Here is a 21906-nt window from a genome sequence, read left to right on the forward strand (position 1 = left end):
CAGTTGGAGGAAAGCATTTAGATTGCAATGTTACTGCTTGTGCTGTCTTACTTTGCCTCTTGCTGACTTGGGATTGAGACTGTTTCTGCTTCAGTTTTGACAGGAACTATATTCCATTAGAAAAGCAATGGGAGCAGCTTTTGCATACACAGGCAGTTCCTGGCTGTCTATTGCACCTGCAAATGAACAAGTTGCAATTAGCACAAGCCTTGAAGAGCATGTTTCCTTTGGAACTTGCCTTTTGCATGTGTCCTTTAGTGTAGGGAGTTTTAGGGTATGAGGTAGAGGATGATACATTAGAGGATTTCCCTGGAACCAAGGACTCTGACACCTCAGGCCAAGATCTGTGCTACGTCCTTGTCTCAGCTATTCTGGCCTCCTCCAACTGCTCCACTTGCCCCTGTTCCTGCTCCCTGGCACAACTCGTTTCAGCCAGCCTGCCAGTGACTGGGCTCTGCTGGAACCTGGATCTCACCAAGAGCAGTGCTCCAGCTATAAGCTGGTGGGCTTTTAGGGTTTGTTTTTCTTATTTTTGAAGGGACAGGTTTTTGTTTCTGTTTTTCCAAGTTGGATGAGTCCTTGACCTGGTCTGTAGCACAACCCACAGACTTTTCAGCCTAAATGAGGGCTGGGGGCAAACCATAGGTTGAGGGCATTGTGAACCTAGAGGTTCCTTTTCTATCTTCCTTTAGACAAATTGCCATCCTCTTTACCTTCTATTTTCATTTCATTGGGTAAAGGAAAAACCTCTTTTATTAAAGCAGGAGTTGAGTTGTAAGATGCCTGTTAGTACTGCTGTGTGAACTTTTTAAGTTTTGTGCATTACTCTAAAATCTTCAAGGAATAGGTTCTGTTAAAGAACTAGACATTATTTTCAGGCAGCTTACCACCTGCATCTTTGGATGCTGATGCAGTAACAATTTTGATTTTATGAAATGCCTTGTTCAGTAGAGGAGACATCCTGCACTCTTAGACACAGCACTACTTTTGCTGGGTTTCCAGTTGTTGTGCCACTAGCTCCATCTTTTTCTAAAGCTAAGTGTCCTGAAAAAGGTTTAGTTGGTTCAGCAAGTCTATCTGTTTAGCAGAGAGGATCAGAGAATTCACTGATGTTCTTCTTTCTGTATGGAACCTGCACTAGGCATGATTGCCCTCTTAAAATCTGCAGGACTAGCTTAAACCAATTTCTTATTTCCACATTTTCTGTGGCATATCAGCAACAGTGAAGCAGTAAGTAACAGGTGAGCAAAACCAAATTGTTTGTTAGCATGATGTACAAGTTTTCAGACTTAAATTAACAATTATGTTTTCAAAATATTGTTGTGAAGCGAATGGTTGCTATACAAGATTATTGCACTTTGGCAATGCAGTTCCAGAGTGGCACTGCAGCATTTTTAATTCCAGCAAGTTAAATGAGAGTGCTAGAACTGCAAAGTGCTCTCAGTACTAAAGGGGAAAGTCTTTCTTTCAGTTTAGCTTTACCTAGATTTCCTTATGCACTTTCTTTGTCTGTTAGAGGCCAATCCACCCACATGTGCACACAAACAGTCAACAAAGCAGTGACCCAAGGCTGGGGAAGGAGGGATTGCTGTCGCCAAGGCACGCTGATACTGACAGGCTCATGGAGCTCTAGAAATCTGTAACTCACAAAATGTGAAGCATTCTGCTGCACACTTGACAGCCAATATCTCTAGTGTGGGTTTCAGTACACTTCTGTTGAAAATAGGCGTTTTAGATTTGTGTGGTTGGTTTCAACAGAGAGAAAAGAGTTGGCAGAGTGTCTGGGCAATTAAGACTCTTGCTGTGTGAATAATACATAGCAGAGGTAATAGTTTGATCAAGGTGGAGTTCAAGTTCTCCTTAAGCTGTATACTGGGCTCTTAAATACTGAAATATGGCTTACTTTATACTCATGGTAACTTTCCCTTTGATGTATCTGGCTGAATAATTGGACTTAACCCTGTCTTTCAGACTCTGCCTCCTTGTTATGTTGAGCAGGCTCAAGAGAGAACACTGCCAAGAGCACAGGCAGGCCATGGGAAAAGCACTGTGTTCTGATTTGTGCCTGAAAATCTTTCCCAAGAATTACTGCTGTGAAATCTGCAGTTGCAAAGATTTTTCAACAAATATTGTCAATTGCTTTTCTTCTTTGTTGTGTTGTAATGACATGAGCCTAAATAATTTCCCCTCAGCTCAAGAATCAGCCACCCTTATGTTGAACAGTCATGGATAATCTGGAGCCGTCCCCTAGGTGAAACAGGCAATTGATATTTTACTCTGAATTTCAGTCATACAAATATAGTAGGATCAAAAATTTTGAGAAATTGCAGGATCAGTCATAATGCAAATTCTGAACTTCTGATTTTTCTCAGATGAAAATGTAAAGAAACTTTTAGTTCATAGTATTCAATGGCACTCATGAAAACAGCCAAGGGAAGGCCATGTAGCTAAACAAGGACAAAAATATAATATACCAAGAACTCTTCTATTTGCCATCAGCTGGCACAAGGCTTACCTGTGTTAAAAACTTGAAGTTCTACTTGGCTTTGGAGCAGCTGTATTTTGTATAGCTGTACCAATTTCAAAAACACTAAAGAGCAGTGACTCTCAACTTAGATTTTAGTGCATTATATTAATTTTGTTCAGTGAAGTAGTAATTTCATGGCTGATTTGCATTTTGTTTATAAAGTAAAAATGAATTATTTTGATTATATTTCTTAGGCACCAAATAACTCAAACTTAAATCTTGCCAGCATAACTGATTAACCTTGTAATAGCATCTTTGAGATATTAATGTACGCACTACCTTATCTTGTGCTTTATCTGACCTTTATCTGTTGATTTTAATATCCTTTGTGGTTGCTAGTGACGTGTTTTTGTTGTAGACAGGGAGAGATTTTGGCTCCTGTTTATTTCTCTGCTTTATCCTCATTCACTCTGTTCTCTTCTCTCAAAAAAATAACTGCATTAAGCAGAAAAAAAGCAAGATAATAAACTGTAGCCCAGGAGCACAATAGGAGCCATGTCTGCTTGAAGTGTTCAGAGAGCATTCTGCAAGCAGCAAGTTACCAGTCTAATGTGGATTGACAGTGGAAAAAAAGGAATTGATTGTTCTGAACAAATATAGAAGAATTTTTACCCCTTTGCAGCATAATTTACTCATAATTAGCAGCATAATTTATTTCAGTGACTTACATAAAGTGTTTATATAGGGCAAAGTTTGGCCATTCCATGTGCTTGCAGCATTGTGTCATCTTGCGGTGCCTGGGTGCTGGTGGTCCATATCACTAAGCCAGTAGAGAACTAATCAGAAAATAAATATTTAAAAAGATGGGGAGAGGGGAGGAATATGACTTTTTCACATACTACTGATTGAATTGAATTCAGCAAGATCAAGCATATCCCAGAGCAGCAGAGGGGCAAAGGCAGAGGGGAAGCTGCAGCGGGTCTGTCCAAAATGTGAATTGTGAATTGTCACAGGCACTGCTGGCTCTGCTGCCTCCTCACTCCCGATGTCTTGCTGGGCACCATTGCCCCATGCCAGCAGAGAGTGGAGATGAATGTGTGAAAGTCCTTCCTGCTCATTAGTGTGAAATCTGAGAGCTGAGTGGGAGCTGATGACTGAAGTCAGTTTGTGATAACGTGGCTGCCTTTGCACTGAAGGGATTAGAGCTCTGCCACAGGCATGGTGAGGTGCTGGCATACTGGTGCTGAGCAGCTGAGAGGGGCACCATCGTGCTCAGCCCCTGCAGCTGGGTCTGGAGGAGAATGAGCTGCACACCATGTGCTGCTCCTGCCTGTGTTACACTTGGTGGCTCGGTGGCCATGGCTGTACCCTCACTGCATCTCCAGTGCTCTTTGATTATTTGCAGTCACTTTTGCTTTTTCTGCATGGGGCTCTGCTGGACCTCAGTGTTATTCCCATTTCTACAGCTCTTCCTCAGTTTATCTCCTAGAGCTTGGACACATTTAGAACATGGGGTGCATTTCTTTGGTGCAGTACTGTGCTAGTTTTTAAGTGTTTTTTTTCCTTGATGTGTAACATCTGATTTGATGGAACATGGAAGAAACTGTGTGGTTTCTCTGTGAGTGATTTAGTTCAATTTTCATGCAATTCTACAACAGGGTTTTATGTTTGAAAAGTGAAAAAACCCCCAGAAATAGGAATGAAGTTTTCTTTCCTTAGCTGTATCTCTCTATGCACAAAAGTAGGTGATGGAAAGACCTCCCTCTTCCTAGCATCAAGAAGGCAGAGATGGGGAAGATCTCCCTCTTGGGTAAGAAGTACATTTAATTACAGGAGGCAGGGAGCAGTTTGTAGTAAGATTTCATTATGATTTTTCATAAGCCAGTGAAGCCTCCCATGATGTGATGATGGAGCTTGCAATGCTGAGAGCAGCTGATGCTGTGAGAACCACAGCAGAGCTCATCTCTCCTGTTTTGACAAGGGGATTGCTGGGTTACAAATTGCTTCTGTGCTGTGCTGGCCCTGCCTGAGCAGCCTGGCAGGCAGCATTCAACTCAAGGCACCTGTGGTACAGCTGTGCAAGTATGGGCCTGCCATCCTTTTGCAGGAATCAAGGAGAAGGAAGTTGGCATTTCTGAAGTGTGTCTCTTAAGGACATCAAATTAACCTCATTCTGAAGTTTGTTTTTGCTAGACTTTGTAAAGAAGTCTAGGGGAGCAGTTGATAAATTTAGCTAGGTAAATCCCAGTCTTGAGAGTCTGATAAGTGTTTAGGCTTTGAACATCTCCAACTATTTACTGATGTCTTTGTAATACTAATGTAATAGATTACATTTCCTTGCAGACTCTACCATGCTACCCATCCACTTGACATAGTATATCTTAAGCATTTACTTTTATGAGTACACTACAGCTGAAATGAGCAGCAGTCTTTCTTAGTCTGTACCTAGTACATGTGCTGTATTTTATTTTAGATACAGAAATAAATTACTATTTTTATAAGCAAACATTTTCTCTGCTGGTGCAAATGATTCAGGTGAGTAAGGTTTCTGAGATTTGGACAACTGCTTTGCTTATATTACCTCCTTCTATTTAGAGGTGTGCTCAGTTTTAAGGTATTGTAGTTATAGTGCAAGAAAAGGCTAATTGTAATCCAAAAAACTCAACAGGACAACTGTCATCTTGTCCTGCTGACATGTAGTAGATGTGCTGCAAATCCCTTTATCTTGTGAATGTGAGGTTAGCGAATTTTCCTTAGTACCCAGCCTGAAGAGCTGGCAAACTATAGAACAAACTTATTAATGTAAGCACTTTTTGTTTGGATGCAATGATTATAATTTGCTCTCTTGAAGAATCACATTCATGTTGCATCCTGCTCTTAGCAGAGCTCATGGCAGTTGCAATTTGTCAAAATTTGCCTTCTTTATGAACTTTGGTTTTGCTGACAAATTAAATTCTAAATTAAAACAAAGAATTGAGTTTACACTCTTTTGCTGCCAGGATCCTTCCCCAAAGACGGTTAGCCTCAGCATAAAGTCAAGAAAGAATCATATCCTCTTTCTTTCATAAGAGGTGTTTAATGAGCCACCTGAAGGCAAGGAGTAAGCAAAATTACTTCCTTTTTTCCATCAGGATTATCACTTAGGGCAAGTGTTTTCAAACAAACATTAGAAGTCTCCTGCTATGTTTACAGTTTGGGAGGAGGGCATTCACAGGTACTGGGTTTTCCATGTGTAACTTTTATATCCAGTTTCTGTGAAAAGCGTAGAGATATTTCCATGGCATAAAACAAACACATATGTATATGCCAGTAGATATAATTGCATTAATCAAATACTGTATGCCCCATAGCAACCTTAATCTGGCAGTGAGGAGCACTGGAAGTAAAGCTAACTGATTTGCTTTTTGAGATAAGTAGATGAAGTTATGGGATATAACTAGGGAATTTATTTTAATTTCATTTGCTTAACTTGTTGTAAGTTATACTCATCTAAGTGGTAAAAATTATTTTGAAAAACTATCTGAAGAGTGTGCCAGCCTGTGGAATATTTTCCATACTGAGCATGAGAATACCATGGCTACACATACCTGTGGTCCTTATCCCACTGGCCTTCATCTGACCTGCATTTTCCATGTATAGGTTTCCTGTGCATGTATCAGCATAGAACTGAATTATGTTTTTTCATTGGGGACCCAAAAAATGCTCATAAGTCTCAGTGTCGAAACTCTTTTTGTCATCCAAGGGTGACTGTTCTTTCTGGAAGTGCCATCCCTTTCCTGGCTCTGAGGGGAAGAGGGTGAAAATTTCAGTGCTCAGGGGCATCTTGAGTGGGGCCATGAGCTCTCAGCCACAGAGTCTGGTTTTGTGGCTGTGTCTCTTCAGCTGGCACTTAATCATAACACTGTTAATCTTAATTCTGCCTTGGAGATCCAGCATCACATGGTGATATTTGGTTGTTGATGGAATACTGAGAGACAGCAAAACAGCTGGCGAGAATATTTCTGGGAAGAAAGAAAAAATAGCGAGAACAAAACAGAAAATGAAAGCAGTATTGAATAGTGGGTCTGTGTTAAGATGGATTTTTAATTTTTTTAATCTTCCCACCTGCAGTGTTCTCTGTAAGGCAGAATCTCTTATGGCAGCAAAAAGATATTATTACCCTTTCAGAAAGTGTCGCTTTCTTGATAAAGTCCAAGACTAGGTGCAGTGGAAGCATGGTAGAGGCTCACCCTCTGAGAAGATAATAGAAGTAAGCACAGAGGCAAAGTGTTTGCTTAAAATTTTGTCAGCCACTCATTCTGCTGCTTGAATTACTAACTTTCAATATTCTTTTGCTGATTTTCAGATCTGGCATAGTCCTTTTTCCTGTCCATGCCTACTCAAAGTTATATTGACTAGTGCTTTCCATGTGGACCTTGTTAACATTACAATTTTATTAAAATGCAACAGCAATTTGTATGCAGCTGTATTATCTAAACAGACGTAAGCCAACAAAATCGCATAAATACATCTTTTGTAATGGATATGTGATTTTACCACATTTTAAAAATTGTTTGGTGGCTGTTAGACAGGATTTTTGATGATTTAAGAACCTGGAAAAGGTAGTTTGGAAAAACTGTACAAATGACTGCTAAGCTGCCATAGTTGTGTTTATTGTGTGTTCTTAAGCCAGATACCCTCTGACGGCACAGAAGAGAAACTCCCTGAATGACTTTAAGAGGCTTTCTGATCTTATGTGCTCTCCTGATCAGACATAGCCAGAAATTCTGTGTGCCCTGGAAGGGCTACCTGCCTTCTGAAGTGAGAGGAGGAACATGTGGGCTGCAGAGTGGATGATATACATTTTGGTGCTCTCTGTTGGGTAACCACTCTTGGGCTTAGCAGGGCCTTGCATTTCTTAAAAAAAAAAAAAATGTAAACCTTTACAGAGTAAACTTAAATAAAAATGGCAGTTTCAGAATAAGTTCAGAATAAAAAAGGTGAAATCTGCATGCATCTCAAGCTTTTCACATGTTCTGTGGCAAGCTTATTAAATTAGGGAGTTGTATACTCATACATCAACCTTACGTTCATTACTGTCATTGCACGATCAGTTGTGGTCATGGTCTGTGGCAGCAGGAGGTATTATACAGACCACTGTCATGACAGGATGAGCTTGAGATACAGACAAATGCATATGATGATTTGACAGTCATCTTTTCTGTTAGCTGGTGTAAGGTGGAGGCAAACAGTGGTGGCTGTGATAAACAGATCAGCCCTATCAGGTGAAATAGTGAAATCTGCTCATCAGGGTACCTCATCTCCAGGAGTGCATATTGGATGGGAGAGCAGAAGGGCTGAGCAAACACAGACTGATTCTACCCTGGATTAATCTGGCAGCCTTCAGCAAACTTTATTTCAAGGACTTCCAAGGGCAGAGGTTACATTTATGCACTTGGCAACATTTCTTTTAAAATGCACTTAAGCAAGTTTTTATGGGAAAGGCAGTAATTTAGATTCACTTTAAAATGAGTGCTCCGGTAGTGGAAACAGGATTTGAAATAAGATTCTGTAATGCTGCTTGGCTCTGCATAGCTCATTGCCTAAACAGTATCTGAATGATGAAGCTGTGTTTAAATAAGATTCTTTAAAGGATTTTCAGCCCACATGGACGTGTAACCACAATGTAGAAAACAGATATGAATGTTTTGGTAGATACTGAAAGAGGGTGGTGGTGTAGGAATTTGGAGGTCAACAATGATAAAGAAGACATGGAAAGACAAGTGATCTGAGGATAAGGTTCTCTAAAGAAAAAAATACTCTTTCCCCGGATTTAGGGCACTGGAGTTTTTGCTCTGTACGTCACTTAGGCAGATGTGGGGCTGTGCAAGCCAAGTCCCCTGTGTGTGCCGTTCACCTCCCCAGTAGTCACCAGAGGGACTGCTGACAGTGTTAGCAGGGGATCTGACCCTCTGCTCTGGGACAGCAGCTCTGTTCTCTGGCAGCCATCCCGGGGTGCTGGAAGGCAACGCGCTCTGCACAATCTCTCTGCCTCCTGACCAGAGACAGTCAGGGTCACAGACGTGAATATTATCTCTGTGACGCTTCAAGCCAGCAAACAGATAATATATTTTTTTAAGAGGAATGTTGCATGCAGCCAGTTGAATGTAAAAATGTCATATCAGATCTCTCAAGGGCTTGTTCCCTAGAGGGGATGTTGCGCCAGCTCACCCACCCCACCAGTGCAGGGGCAAGGCAGGGAAGGGAGCACACACATGTGCCTGCACCTCTGTGTGTGTGTGCACACGCATGTGAGAGTCATGAGCTGGCCTCTTTTCCCTGCATGAGTCCCTGTGTCTTCCTTCTGATGGTAACTGAGCCAGGGAACTCCTCTTTTTTCCTGTACCGTAGTCTGGGAATCATGCCCTGGACATTTTTTCAGCTGAGCACATTTACATACAGGAAATCAGCCCAGAGACTCCTCTTTGAACAGTATTTGTACTAGTCAGTTTTACAGTGGTTTCAGGTATGCGGTTTTTTTAACCAACTAATAGACAAGAGAATAAAGAACACAAGTAACTTTGTTTTAAAAACAGATGTATAAATACATGTCAAAATACGACATCCTAAATAAATATACTTGTGGAACTTAAAGCAAGACTGATCTAGTATCATTGTATTTATAGATGGTTTTTCCTATGTCCTGCTCAGTGATGCAGTTGAGCAAGTTCATTTTTATTTAGGTCCATCTTGAATTGCGGATGAATGAGAGTAAGAAGCAGAGCACCAGCATCAGGAGGAGCAGTGAGGGAAGGGCCTGGCAGGGCAGCTGGGGACCAGGATGCACTCCTTTGAAAAGGAGATGTAAGAGAAGCTGGATGAACAAGAAGAGGACACTCTTTTAAATAAAAAATGAAATAAATGCATAAACAATCAGGGAGAGTCATGCCACCACAGTGGGAAAAAATAAAGAATTTCAGCTTATATGTGAGGGTCATTATCTGGCACAAACATGTTTCTTTCGGAGTGTAGAAGATGGTTTCTTACCAATAGTGCTTCAGCTGTAGTGGGAGAAAAGATGGGTCATTTTGCTGGCACTTGATAATTTTGTCTTTTTTACTTCTCTCCTGGTTTTGCCTGTGATAGCCTATGACTCAGCTCAAAACCAGAGGCCATTCAGATCCTGTGTATGTCACGTTAAGCCTGGGATCTTGTACAGTGATACTGTGAATGCTGTTATTTTACTGAAGGTACATAGAGAGTAGAAAGTATTGAAAAGAAAAGCGAAATGCATGATGATTCCTTTATAACAAGTCAGTCAGCATTCCTTCTTTAGGTTAATATTTCTCAGGTTTTCAAATCTGACTGCAAAATCCCTGCTTCCAAAACTTGATATGCAGCTTCCAAGCCTGAGAATAGGGATGCCATCCTTTGTTGAACACTATGGGATATATTTAAGCCCTCGATTAACTCACAGTTGTTTGCTTAGGAAATGTGTGTGTAGTGGAGTTGTTTCACCCTTTATTGCATAAACATTTCTCTGGACTGGCAAATTTCACTATTGTTCTTGGAATGTCATTCTCACTTTAAACGTCAGGATTTTTGCCAGGGCCAAGATGTCTGTGATGGCACACCTTCCACCTTATGTCTCTCACACCAGTTTTCTCCAAAATCTGTATGTTTTCACAGGTGTTTTCTCACAACTTCAAAGACTTTGTTTCTGCTTTTTTGGCAGGAGAGAGCAGGGTGCAATAGTGAGAGATACCCGTGCTCCAAAATGCTCCTCTACTTTGGAAGTGGGTTGCTTCCACAGAGAGCTTTAACTGAAGAGGTTTTTCAGAAAACTGTACCTTGTAAGATAATAAGTCATATTGCTGCAAGGACTCTTGCCAGTTTTCACTGATTAATGATGGTCCTTTTTTTGGCAGGTGTGTTTGTATCAGTATTGTTGAGGTTTTATTGTGATAATGCTTCAAGCAATGACGTGAGTTGCAATTCTGTTTCTTAGATCCCCTTAAAAAATACAGATCTCTTTCTTGTTCTGAAAAAGTTATTCTTAGGTTTTATTTTTGTAATGATATGTCTGGTATTTTCCCGCTTCTTTCAGCTTGGCTCATAATTAGTTTTGATTGATTAGGTTTAAGAAGTTGTGTTCATATGACTGTGCAACATAAAGAATTGTGATAGGTAAACTTGGCTTTTTGAGTTGGTGGATGTTGAAGTATTTTAAATATAATAAACAGAGGCAGAGCTGTGTGGGTTTTAGGGTTTTTTATTTAAAAATAAGGGCTTTCATCTTTCTACTATACCTCTAACTTTTTTCTCTCTGAAGCATAAAAGACTGTTTCTTTCTAAAAATAAATATTCTTTGAAATGGAAAAGTAAACCTAGAACGTGCTGGAGCTGTGTAGACTCTGAAGTGTAATGGGATCACAAAAAAACAATCCAGGGGTTCATCCATCTCATTGCATTATTGATTCTGCTCTGCTGAGTCACCAGCCCTCTTACATTAATCTGAAAAGGAAATTTGAGCATATAAGAATAGTGTGAGGCAGTATGAAAACTCTCCCAAATCTGGTGTGATCTTGTTTCTAAGTATCTTTGCAACTATTCAGTGAAATAAAACAAGTAATCTGTAGACTATATAAGATTTCAATATTAGAATTAGAATTTTTTGCTTTTTCCGTACAATTATGTCTTTAAAGTAATGCAGGAATCCTAAGATTGCTCTGGATTCAGAAAAGAAAAAAACAACATAAAGGAGAATATTGAATTTAAATATTGTTTCTCAGAATATTTTTTCTTGCTTTGACTGAGAGAGCTATGCCACCAAATCCACCTATGGTGATTTAATGGAGAAGATACATGGTATTGCATAGAAGCAAAGTGAAGCTCTGAAAGTTACTCTTGTGAGTAATAACTTCAAAGTACACACACTGTTGAGGGCTGTTTTCTAACCTAAAAAGAAGGAAGGTATTTTGTTTATCACATACAATCGGTGTTTCTGTGGCAGGCCAAGACGTGAACTCCTTCCCTTGCACAGGAGGTTTCACTTAGGCGATGTCTACGCCAGGATGTTTCGGTAAAGAAGTTTCCACTCTGGTCACTAGCATTGCTCTCTTTTCTCTGATGACTGTTGTGAGTGGATTACTGCAGAAAGGACTTTGCCTAAAAGAGGTTTCTGCGCTGCCTGGCTTATCCACAGCACCTTTACTGTTGTTGCACATTTATCAGTAGTGGCAGCAAATATAGTGAAACAAAGGATTTTTCTCAGCTCAATAAAGCTGAAGTGGATCACAGTGGATGTAAATTTGATCTATAACATGCCTAAAGACCAGTGGAGCTCTGCAAGACAGCTTTCTCTACCAGTGGTTCAGTTATTCCCCTTACCTGATGCTGTCCACTGAGACCTCCAGGCTGCTTGAAGCAGAGTTTGACCAGCTGAGAAGGAGTGTTCTGCTTTGCTGTTGTGCTCTGTGGCTCACAGCAAGCTCTCACTACCTTTTGTGATTCTCAGTTGTGTTACCAGAGAACCCAGAACTCCTGCTGCTTTCAGCTATTCTTCCTGTGCTGATAGCACTGGATTTGTCTGTATAAAAAGTGACCTCACCAGAAGAGAGCAGAATTTGGTCTTGCTTCATGACCTGGCAAAGAAACAATGGGAAATGCTCAGAAATGAGTACCAGAACAAGAGAGAAGTATAAGAACAACTTTGATGGAAGATTTTTGGTTATTTAGTACCTGTGCTGGGTTTTTTTAAATATTAGCTTTGATAATAAAATATTGAAGTAAAGTCAATCATATGTGTATATCGATCTGTCTTTCTGAAGTTTGCTCAGGGATAATTATTCTTGCTACTGTGCATGCAAGTGAGCATGAACTCAAGAATAGACTTGTAAAGGGTCTTTGCCAATAGCAAAGGTCAAATGTTTATGGAAGAAAAGGATAATGTTCTTAATACTCTCTACAAAACATTGAACAATGCATTTTAAAATGGCATTTGTCTGTTAAAGTTTCTCCAGTAATCCTCCAAACCTGAACCAGCCAACCAAGGACCCTGACACTCCATACCTTGGTCAGAAATTCTTGAGTTCAGGTTCTTCACATGGCCCTCAACTGCTTGGGTGGATATCGCAGAGTTCTTCTGGTGTGAGAAGCAGCTTCTTGTGATACCTCAGGAGTGGTGACATTGTGTGTAATGGTGGCAGAGTAGCAACACTCCTCACCTTTCATCCGCTGGCAGAGGAGTTGTTGGTGTAAACTGTTGTCTCAAATCTCCACGGTACCAATGAAGAAAATAGAGAATTGGACACCTTCTGTACAACAGAACACTATGCAAGTTTCCTTTCTATTCAATTGTGTGCTGTCAGCCTCACAATCCTATGGACAGGGGAATGTCTTCATACTTTTAGTGCTCTAGAACTAGGGCTGGAGGAGGGACTTGGGCTCTCCTACTAGGAAATTGAAGATAAATGTGAAGTGCACATATCAAGTGATGGACTCTAGATGGTTGGTATCCAGGAAGGATACCAACCAGGAAAGATATTAGTGTTTCAATAGCTTCATTAATATGTCAGCTTAGTCTTCATTTAATTATCAGAAATATACATGGTAAAATAAGACTTGACTAGAAATGGAGTCAAAACCGTCTTGATGTCACTGTAGAAATTCGTGGTGCATTTCTACATCAGGATTTCAGTCTTCCAAATCAAAGATATGTAGCAGAAGTGGAAAAATACCAGAGAAGAGCAGCAAGAAGAGATGTATGGAGCAGCTTCCCTGTGAGAAATGACTGGGATGACTGGGGCTCTTCACCTTGAGAAAGCAGTGGCTAGGAGAGGATGTGATAAAGGTCTGTATTAGGAAGTGCCATCAGGAAGGATGATTGTTCACTGCCTCTTAAAAACAAGAAGTGGGGGGCAGCAATGTAACCACTAGGTGACAGATCAAAAAAAATCAAAGGAAGTGGTTTCTCACATGCGTGTAATTAGACTGCAGAGCACGGTGGATGCTGCAGGATGTTATGGATGCCGTCAATGTACAAGTAGTCAAAAACCAGGCACAAGTTCCTGGAAGAAAAGTCTACTAAAGGCTGTTAGATACAGAGATATTACTTCTGCCTTAGGAACTCCCTAAGCTGAAAGTTTTTGGAAGTTATCGCTTTCACTAGATGCTTGCTTTTGTTTTCGTAGTCTTCAAATATTTGCTGTTTGTTGCTCTAAGCTAAAGTGTGGGGTAGGTGGGCTTCTGATCTCACACCAGGACAGTCATTTTTGTTCTCTCTAGCACTCACCACAAGTTTTAACATGATGTCATTTTGCAATTTGCTTGCTTCCTTTTTTGTCCATCTTTTAGAATCCCTCTGGCATGTCCCTGGACTTTTTGGTGGCTCCCTCAGCCACCTCAAACTCTACGTGCAGTTTAGCACTGGGAACAGAGGAGAGAAGTCATCTGAATAATGAGCTCATGGCTAGTCAGACACAAGTTGATATATGGGGTAGGCACACAGATTGGAATTCTTTCATAACATCTTGATTATGAAAAGATAACCATGATATTTATATCTCCCTAGTTACTTGTAACACCCTCATACCATGGGGGGAAATGTTTTTGTTCTGTTTTTAAAGCAACATTCCCATTTAGTGTTTCATTGTGTGCAGGTTTTTAATACCAATTGTTTTGTGTCTGACTTAAATGTTAAAAAAGTCTCAGCATCCCAGTTGGAGTAGATTTTTAGTGAATTCTCTCAGGAGTATTACCCCAGTAAGCTCAAGTGATCGTTTCCATGCCAGTTTGTACGTAATCACAGCCTGTGAGTAGAATTTCATGTTTTGCTGGTGCCAAAGGTTAAGCCTTATCATGATGAATTTGGGTCCAGAATGCTAGCAATTTCAGGTGCTTTCTTCAAAGCCAAAATAAGTGGCTGGAGAGCTCTGAGAAACTTCCCTGCTTTCCACTCTTGGTAAAGCCTGATATTGCAGTAATTTCCTGGAGGTGGAGAAGATTTTCTTTGATATCCATCTGTGCTTTCCTACTTCAGAAGACCTGTACATCCCCTTCAGTTAGCACACAGTGCAGCTCCCTGCAGAGGTGAGAGCACTGGGTGTGTGGTATAATAGTGCTTAATGTTAACCACAAGCTTTTTATAGCATAGCTCTTCTTAAATGTGAACATTTCCATACAACTTTTTTTCATGCTACAGGGTGTCAGATTTCAAAAGGCAGCACTATGGCAAGCCAGTGGTTAGTTTATATGATTGCTCTGAAATTAGTAAAATGATATAGTGATAAAAATGTTGGCTTTGTGCACTGTAATTTCTTCCTGGAGTGATTTCTTACGTTTACAAGTAGTTTTGTTGAAAAGTACAATAGTATTTTGCAGAAAGAACTTACACTGCAGTAGAAAATATTTGTCTTCATTACTTGTGTTGTTTTACTGATTTTCTTAGTTTCCTTTGTACTTGAGGTTCAGTGACATATTGTAACATTGGGATATAACAAATTATGTATTTAACAGCTATATGTTCTTTTCTTGGTGTCTTGTATTCATGGAATGAGTCCTCAGACAAAATATTTTTCCAGTAGGAGGACAAAACAAGTATCTAACTATTCTATTCACAAATAAAATGCATCATACTTTAAAAGTAGAAATTTTAGCTTTTTATTGTTACATCTTCTGCAGACCTGCTATTCTGAAATGTCAAAGCCTTTTTTGGAAACCTGACACGGCTGAGAATTGTATATTTGCCAGATGTGACTCTGGACATTGATCTGGATGGTTAGAGCTACTTTTCCATAGGGAAAAGGGTACAATCAGCCTTGGGAACTTGTACTACAATAATCCATTGCTTTGAATAAGATACTTTCAAAGAAAGAGATACCAGCTGATTTTTGTTTTCTGTCTTGGATGCTGGGGCATGGGAAGAAGTTTTGTACTGTGAAAGTGTGAGCTCAGACTGGCAGTGTCCATGCGGCGTTACAGCGGCAGTAAATGACGCTGATGGAGGCTCACTCACAAGTGGTGAGATTACTCACTCATGGGTGAAAATTCTGTGTTTGGGCAATCTCTAGGCATGGCCAAAAGCAGGTCTGTCACAAATGGCTTGTTGATTTGGGATGTATGCTGAGAAAATAGTTACTGTCCTTGGGTGATGGGTGGGCTGAGATTTGTCTGAACTTAAGGGTTTTTTTGGGGTTTTGGGAGGATTTGTTTCTTAATTATTATCATGAGCTCAATGCTCAGGCATTTCTTGGACATTTCATAGAAAAGCATTGCATGTGCCATGCAAACCTAAGCAAGAGGCAGCGTGAGCAACTTCCTCTACATTGGATTAAACAAGTGATTCCTAGGAAGTCAGGGATGGGCCCTTTATGTTGTTCCTATGGGGAATGATTCCTCATACTTCTGAGCAACAGTGTAAGGCTCTGGCACGCTCTTGTTCTACATGTGTTACTGCTGTGCTACTTGATAAAAGTTAAACCTGCTTTATGCAGCAGTCATTGTTCTGAGACTTGAGAATAGCCTGTTTCATAATTACAGTGCAAGTTGTAAGAGTGCTCATTTAATGCAGTCTACTCTTCAAAAAAACCACTCTAGGTGTTATGCACTTTGTGAAGGAAAAGGAGAAAAAACAGCAAAAGACAAAAGCCCCGTAAAATACCCAGGGAGAGTGAACAAAAAAATATGTTCTCTAATTTAAAGTGATCTGGAGTCTTCTCGAGTTCATGAACCAGCACCGCCGTTTGATGTCAGCAGAACTGAGCGGAAGCGTGTGGTTTGTGAGCGCGCTGCTGCTGTGGAGTCACAGCTCCTCGCTGCCTGTGGATGGGCTGTGCAGGGCAGACCACAGTGCAAACCTGCTGATTGTTTGGCCCCAGGATTGAGACCCTGCCTCAAATGGAAGCGTCACCTCCTTTACCCTGTGCCATGCTGTACGTTCTGCTGCGTTCCGCGTCAAGGATGGAGACAGACCACGATAAACGTAGAAGTGGGCAAGAACGTCTGCTGCCTACTTGGCCAGATAGCCTCCATCACAGGAGGGAGGAAGAGAAAAAACAAGTTACATTCTTGGACAGAGAAGCAAGCTGCTGCTGGAAAAGAAAAAAAAAAAAATTAGCAGTATTGCCTCATGTTCCTTTAGCATGTGACCAGTTACGGCAAGTGCTGATTGTCTGCATACCGGGAAAAAAATGCTCCATAGTATAAAAAGTTCCCACTCTCTACTTCAGGTCATTACAAAGGTCTGAAGGCAGTTATTAAGGAAGTCAGTCCAACTTTTAAATAATCCTTTGCTGAGCAAGAAAAAATCAGAGAGGACAAGGGATTGTTTCAGAGGGGTTTATGATCTGTACTGAGCTTTAATTTTTTTCCATTGTGTTTGGATTAGCTGAATGAGATGATGTCTCTCATTCTTTGAAAACTAGCTTTTTAAACTATTATGAAGCAGATAGAAAAGAAGCAATATAAGAGAGGCCACAGAAGACTTGCAATGCCCAATTAACACTTTATGTGTAAGAGCATGCTGCAGTGTATTCTGTATTTTAGAGTAAGGCTGCTTCTGGGTATAGAGAATCTGCAGCTGGAAGGGATATTTAAGGTTGAGGTGATCAATTATGGTGTCTCAGGGACAGGGACACATGCAGGGATTGCTTGGGGAAGTTTGAGGATTTTTCTTTTCTCACCTCTTCCAGCATGATAGGCTTTCTTTGCCCTGGTCTGTACCTTTCAAACTGACAAAAAAGAATTTAAGGTATACATGTGTCTCTAACACGATTGCCTTTGTTGCAAAGAAAATAGTATGAATAATATGCAGCAGCAATGCAGAGATTTCAGTCAAAGTTCCCATTCCACAGAGATGCTTTTGCTGAGCAGTACTAGAAAGAACTTCTGGGAAAAGAGTTTTCATTCAATTAATTGATACTATTTTAATAATTCTCATATTGAAGAATAAAAATATCTAAAATTTGGTAATAATGTAAATAAACAATACAATTATTCTATATATTGTATGCAAAATATAAATAATTTTATGTTTTCCATATATACACATATGTATAAAATATTTCCATTTAGCCATCTACCTTTACACAAAATAGGGAGCTTATTACAAACGTCTTTCTTATTTCTTTCATTTCCATTGGGATTCATTTCTATTTATTCCTGATTCTTTTCATTGTGAGGTACCTGTCCATTGAGAAATAGGGAAAATTTAAGTAGATGTATGTGAATGTAGGTGAAGAATTACTGCTAAGTCTGTGCACATCTATGCAGGTCTAAAACAAACTGTTTCTTCAGGAGAGTTTTTTTTTAGTGAACAAATTGCATTTAAGAAATGAGAGGCTTCTCCTGAAAGCACATATATATATATATATATATATATATATATATATATATATATATATATATCCCCATTTTTGCTTTGTGGAAATACCAAGTAGCCAATAGTTCATACATTACCCATGTAAAGATATGATGAAATAATGAGTATTTCACCAGGAAAGCTCTTGGAGATTATAAAGGTACTCGAGACATGGAATGCATAAGCCCAGCAAAATCAAGGTACATGTCATTTTGGGTATCAGTAAAACCTACCTGCTTTTAAAAAAAACCAAGAAACCTGATCACATGTCTGCTCAGGAAAATAAAAATAAAACCATAAACCTCAAAGTTTCTGCAAATGATTTGCTGCTAACGTCAGTGGTTTTTTTTAGAGAATGAGATGTTTTAGATCAAGCAAACATTCTTCTGACATTGGTGACGTAATGGTCTCGTGTTCAGAAAGATTTCCTGTTTACTTTGGATCTGAACACAGACATCTCAAGAAAGAAGGTGCTAAAATTTTCATTACACATCTCTCTATAAAGATAGCCCAAACTGTTCTGAGATCTGTAGTAAATTTATATACATTTCTTTCTCTAGAAAAAATGTTGGTAAGTAACAGTTGAAAAATCTGGTAAAATCAAAGAGTCTCACTTTGCTGACCAAGCTAATTCCTTAGTTTTAATCCTGTAATGCACAAAATTATCAGACAATGTCAGTTTGGCAGCCTTGTGAACTATTTTCGTGCTCTAAACTGGGAGCTTTGTTAGCAAATGCATCTGAAGTCAAGGGACTAGGTGTCCCTCAGAGATGAACTGCTGCTCCCCTAAATCTGGGGAGCTCACAGATGGCGATAAGGCTTCTTCGTGGTGAAGTTCATGCCTTAGTTTTATGCTGTAACTTTTCATTAATTTTCTGTTTCAAATAATAACTTCTGTGAGTGTTCACATTAGAAGCAACACATCTTGTTCATAATTTATATTTAAATGTATCCTTTTTTAACAGATCATTTGGCTGTTGTTTTATTTTCCTAATTATAAAATAACAGAGATTATATTAAAAGCTTGCTGCATGTCTTCCTATGCCTTTGAAAATATGAATACATCAATCTCGCTTTAGCTATCCACTCTCTAAAGAGTGAAGGATTCTGTTGTGAAACAGACCATGGTGAAGCTCTTGTATGGACTGAGATCAGAAAAAAATATATTTGAGTGTTTCATTGTTTCATTTTGCTTTTTAACTCTGTATGGTTATATTTTGAGAAACAATGTCACAGGTGTGGAAACTTCCTTCATCTCCATAATATAACTCCCAAGCAGTCCAGAGACTGAAGTTGTGAAATCAGGTCAGCAAAGCTTTGCTGCTGAGGCAGGAGGCATTGATTGATGCCTTGGTGATAAAAATCTAATAGAAGAAAAATACAGGCTGTGGTAAAGTCACCAAGTGGATTTTGGTCTGTTTTGATGGTCTGTAGGAAATGAGATTACTGGTTGGTTTTGTTAGCTGACTTCATTAGATGTGTGTCCTGTGAGTATAAAAAGTGTACTTCTAAATGTGCGATTGTGATACCAGCATAAAAACCCAACATCAGCGCATGCTTTGGCATGAAATTAGTGTGTGTTCAGAGATTCTGCAAACATTCTCTTAATCTGGTGGGTAAGAAATTGCTGCTTGTGGAGCTGTTAGGGAGTTTACATTGGCACTAGAAGCCAAAACTGGATCTAGGAGGGCACATTTATGACAGTGACAAACACACAGGCAAGATAATATACAGCGGATTGTAAGAAAAACATGGGATTTTGCTTTTACAAAATTAGAGGAGGAAGGAGCATCTTGCTGCCAGCTGCATGAGAATGGATTTGGGTTGGTGGGAAGCACTCACCAGAGGGGAATGTCCTGCAAGGGCCAGGCTGGGTCCAGTTCATCAGTGGTCTGAATTAACATGGAGCAGTTTTAATAGTCTCATTCATGGCTTTTACCTCACTGACTGTATGCAGAGAGTCCTGGTGCTCTGGGTTCTGTGCTGACAACATGGAGACACCAAGGAGCACTTGTGTGAAGCCTGATGGGGCTCGTGGGGCTTGGCAGCTCAGCTGGCTTCCAGGTGTGACTTGTCCCTGGATGCAGTGGGTCTCCAATTGCCCAGGGCTATGCCTGAGCTGAGACAGCTCCAAGCCAACTCTATCTGTGGGTAATTTGCAAATTGGATAACACACCTCTGCAGTGTTTCAGTGGTAACTATGGAAAAAGGGAGAGAGAAATGCAATGCAATACACATTTTAAATCAGTGCTTATCCGTAATTTAACTTGTAATGGATTTGATGCCACTTAAATTGGTTTTTTCCAGGCAAAAACTGCTTCTCCAAAATGCTGATGTTCCTGTTATCATGAACACCTACTTTAGTCAGAAGGTGCTACTACGCAGTGAACATTCAGAAGCCAGAGAGAAGACATATGGTCTTACAAAGATGCTTATCAGGAAGAATATTATATCTTTGGCACAGACCTTCAGTCTTGATGACGTCGATGATAAGTTACACCAGGAATCTTCAAATAATCAGGTACGGTCCATTTGGTTCACAATTAAGCACTGGGTAAGAAGTTAGTGAGCAGATGTTTGGAAATCATGAGAAAAACAAAAATTCTAAATTACTGACCTGTTTGGTTTCCCCTTTCATTTAGTCAAGGCTGAATAATATACAGCCTTTAATATACTTAAATATTATTAAAGTGTTTACTTTAATAATATTTTCTTAGTGGAGGCTCTTGGTCCATCCAAATGCTGAACTGCTGTGAGGTTATTTTGCTGAAATCTCACTACTGTGCTAAATAGTAAATATAACTCGTTTTTTCATTGATTTTTCTCTTATTCTTTATAGCTGAATAGCTAAAAAATAGCTATAAAATAGCTGTTTTCTTCTAACTCACTCAAGATACTATTTAAAATAAATATTCCTTTTCCCTATTCCTATGTCTTAACTCATTTGCTTATAGATCCTATCCTTTCTTTAAAGCATCAATTGATAACATCACCCCCCATTCCCACCCCTTCAGTTTGTTTTCCTACTTTCACTTTATTTGTATTAAAATGACTACTGACTCTACATTTCTGTAGCTGTGGTTGTACAAGCCAAGGTATTTTAAGAGATTTGTTTTCTTCACAGTGTGTGCCAGCACTTTCTGAAAGCAAGGCTCTTGTAAAAGCTTTATATTGGCTACCTAAATGATTCTTAATATTTGACAAGTTGGCCCTTCAAGTTTGAAGAACCATGAGTGTCAACATTTTGTGTTTGCTTTATATATAATTCCCATTATAGGCCTGGGAATTAAGAAGTTATATAAATCAAATCCTAATTGAATTTCTTGCTTCAACTCTAACTTGTAAAAAGCTTCTACGGTGGTATTTGAAAACCAGAACAATTTACTTGTTCCCCTCATGGCTCCTAACAAACAAACCACTTCATTTAGAACTTGGTAGACAAGTTTTATTGCAACCACTTGGTAGACAAAGAGCAGTGTCGTACCACAATTTTCTTGTAAATACTGCAAATCCTCCTTCTTTAAATACTGCAAATCCTCCTTCTTTATTGGTGTGTAATACTTATGGCACAGTCAGTGATTCTCTGAAAACCTTTCTTCACACACAACTATTTATAAAAACAGGTTTCATTGTGAAAACAGAAATTTGGCTCATGCTGTAGAGGGACCTATATATATAGACCATGTTGATCTATGCTTGCATACAATCTTTATCAAGAAAGATTTATTTTAAAATTAAGATAAATTACATTTCTCTTTTGGATTAAGGCAAACTGTAATATTAATGAAATTCATTTTGCAAGTTTGGAAGGTTTAATTAATAAAATATGTTTTGAAAGTAGTGGAAAAATAACGTTATGGCTTTAAAAGTTTTGTATTTTTCATTAATAATCTAATTCTTTTACACTGAAATATTTTCCATTGAAATGTAAGTCTGAGGACTCGCTTATTAGTCTATAAAACTAGACACCTGTTCATTTCCAACTTTGTTTAAAAGTCCAGAAGCATTCAAAATGAATTTTAGCTGTTTTTTAAGAGGAGGAAAAGAACACCAAAATAAAACTCCATTCAAGGGGAAGAATCAATATCAGTTCTGTTCTCCT

At 39.3% G+C, this 21906-nt stretch overlaps 1 protein-coding gene across 5 annotated transcripts in view; it reads left to right on the forward strand.

The window, feature by feature from the left end:
• SPIDR (scaffold protein involved in DNA repair) overlaps positions 1–21906 on the forward strand; it is a 196367-nt gene that overhangs the window by 107147 nt on the left and 67314 nt on the right. For all 5 annotated transcript variants that reach the window (XR_010439214.1, XM_064706073.1, XM_064706070.1 and 2 more), the window contains exon 9: positions 20112–20325. Coding sequence is in view for 4 of the 5 variants with exons in the window: in XM_064706073.1 (XP_064562143.1) it covers positions 20112–20325 (214 nt within the window). In the remaining variant the exon portion in view is untranslated. The remainder of the gene's footprint in view (positions 1–20111; positions 20326–21906) is intronic.

This window comes from Zonotrichia leucophrys, chromosome 2, assembly GCF_028769735.1.
Source record: "Zonotrichia leucophrys gambelii isolate GWCS_2022_RI chromosome 2, RI_Zleu_2.0, whole genome shotgun sequence".
Classification (NCBI taxonomy): Eukaryota; Metazoa; Chordata; class Aves; order Passeriformes; family Passerellidae; genus Zonotrichia; species Zonotrichia leucophrys.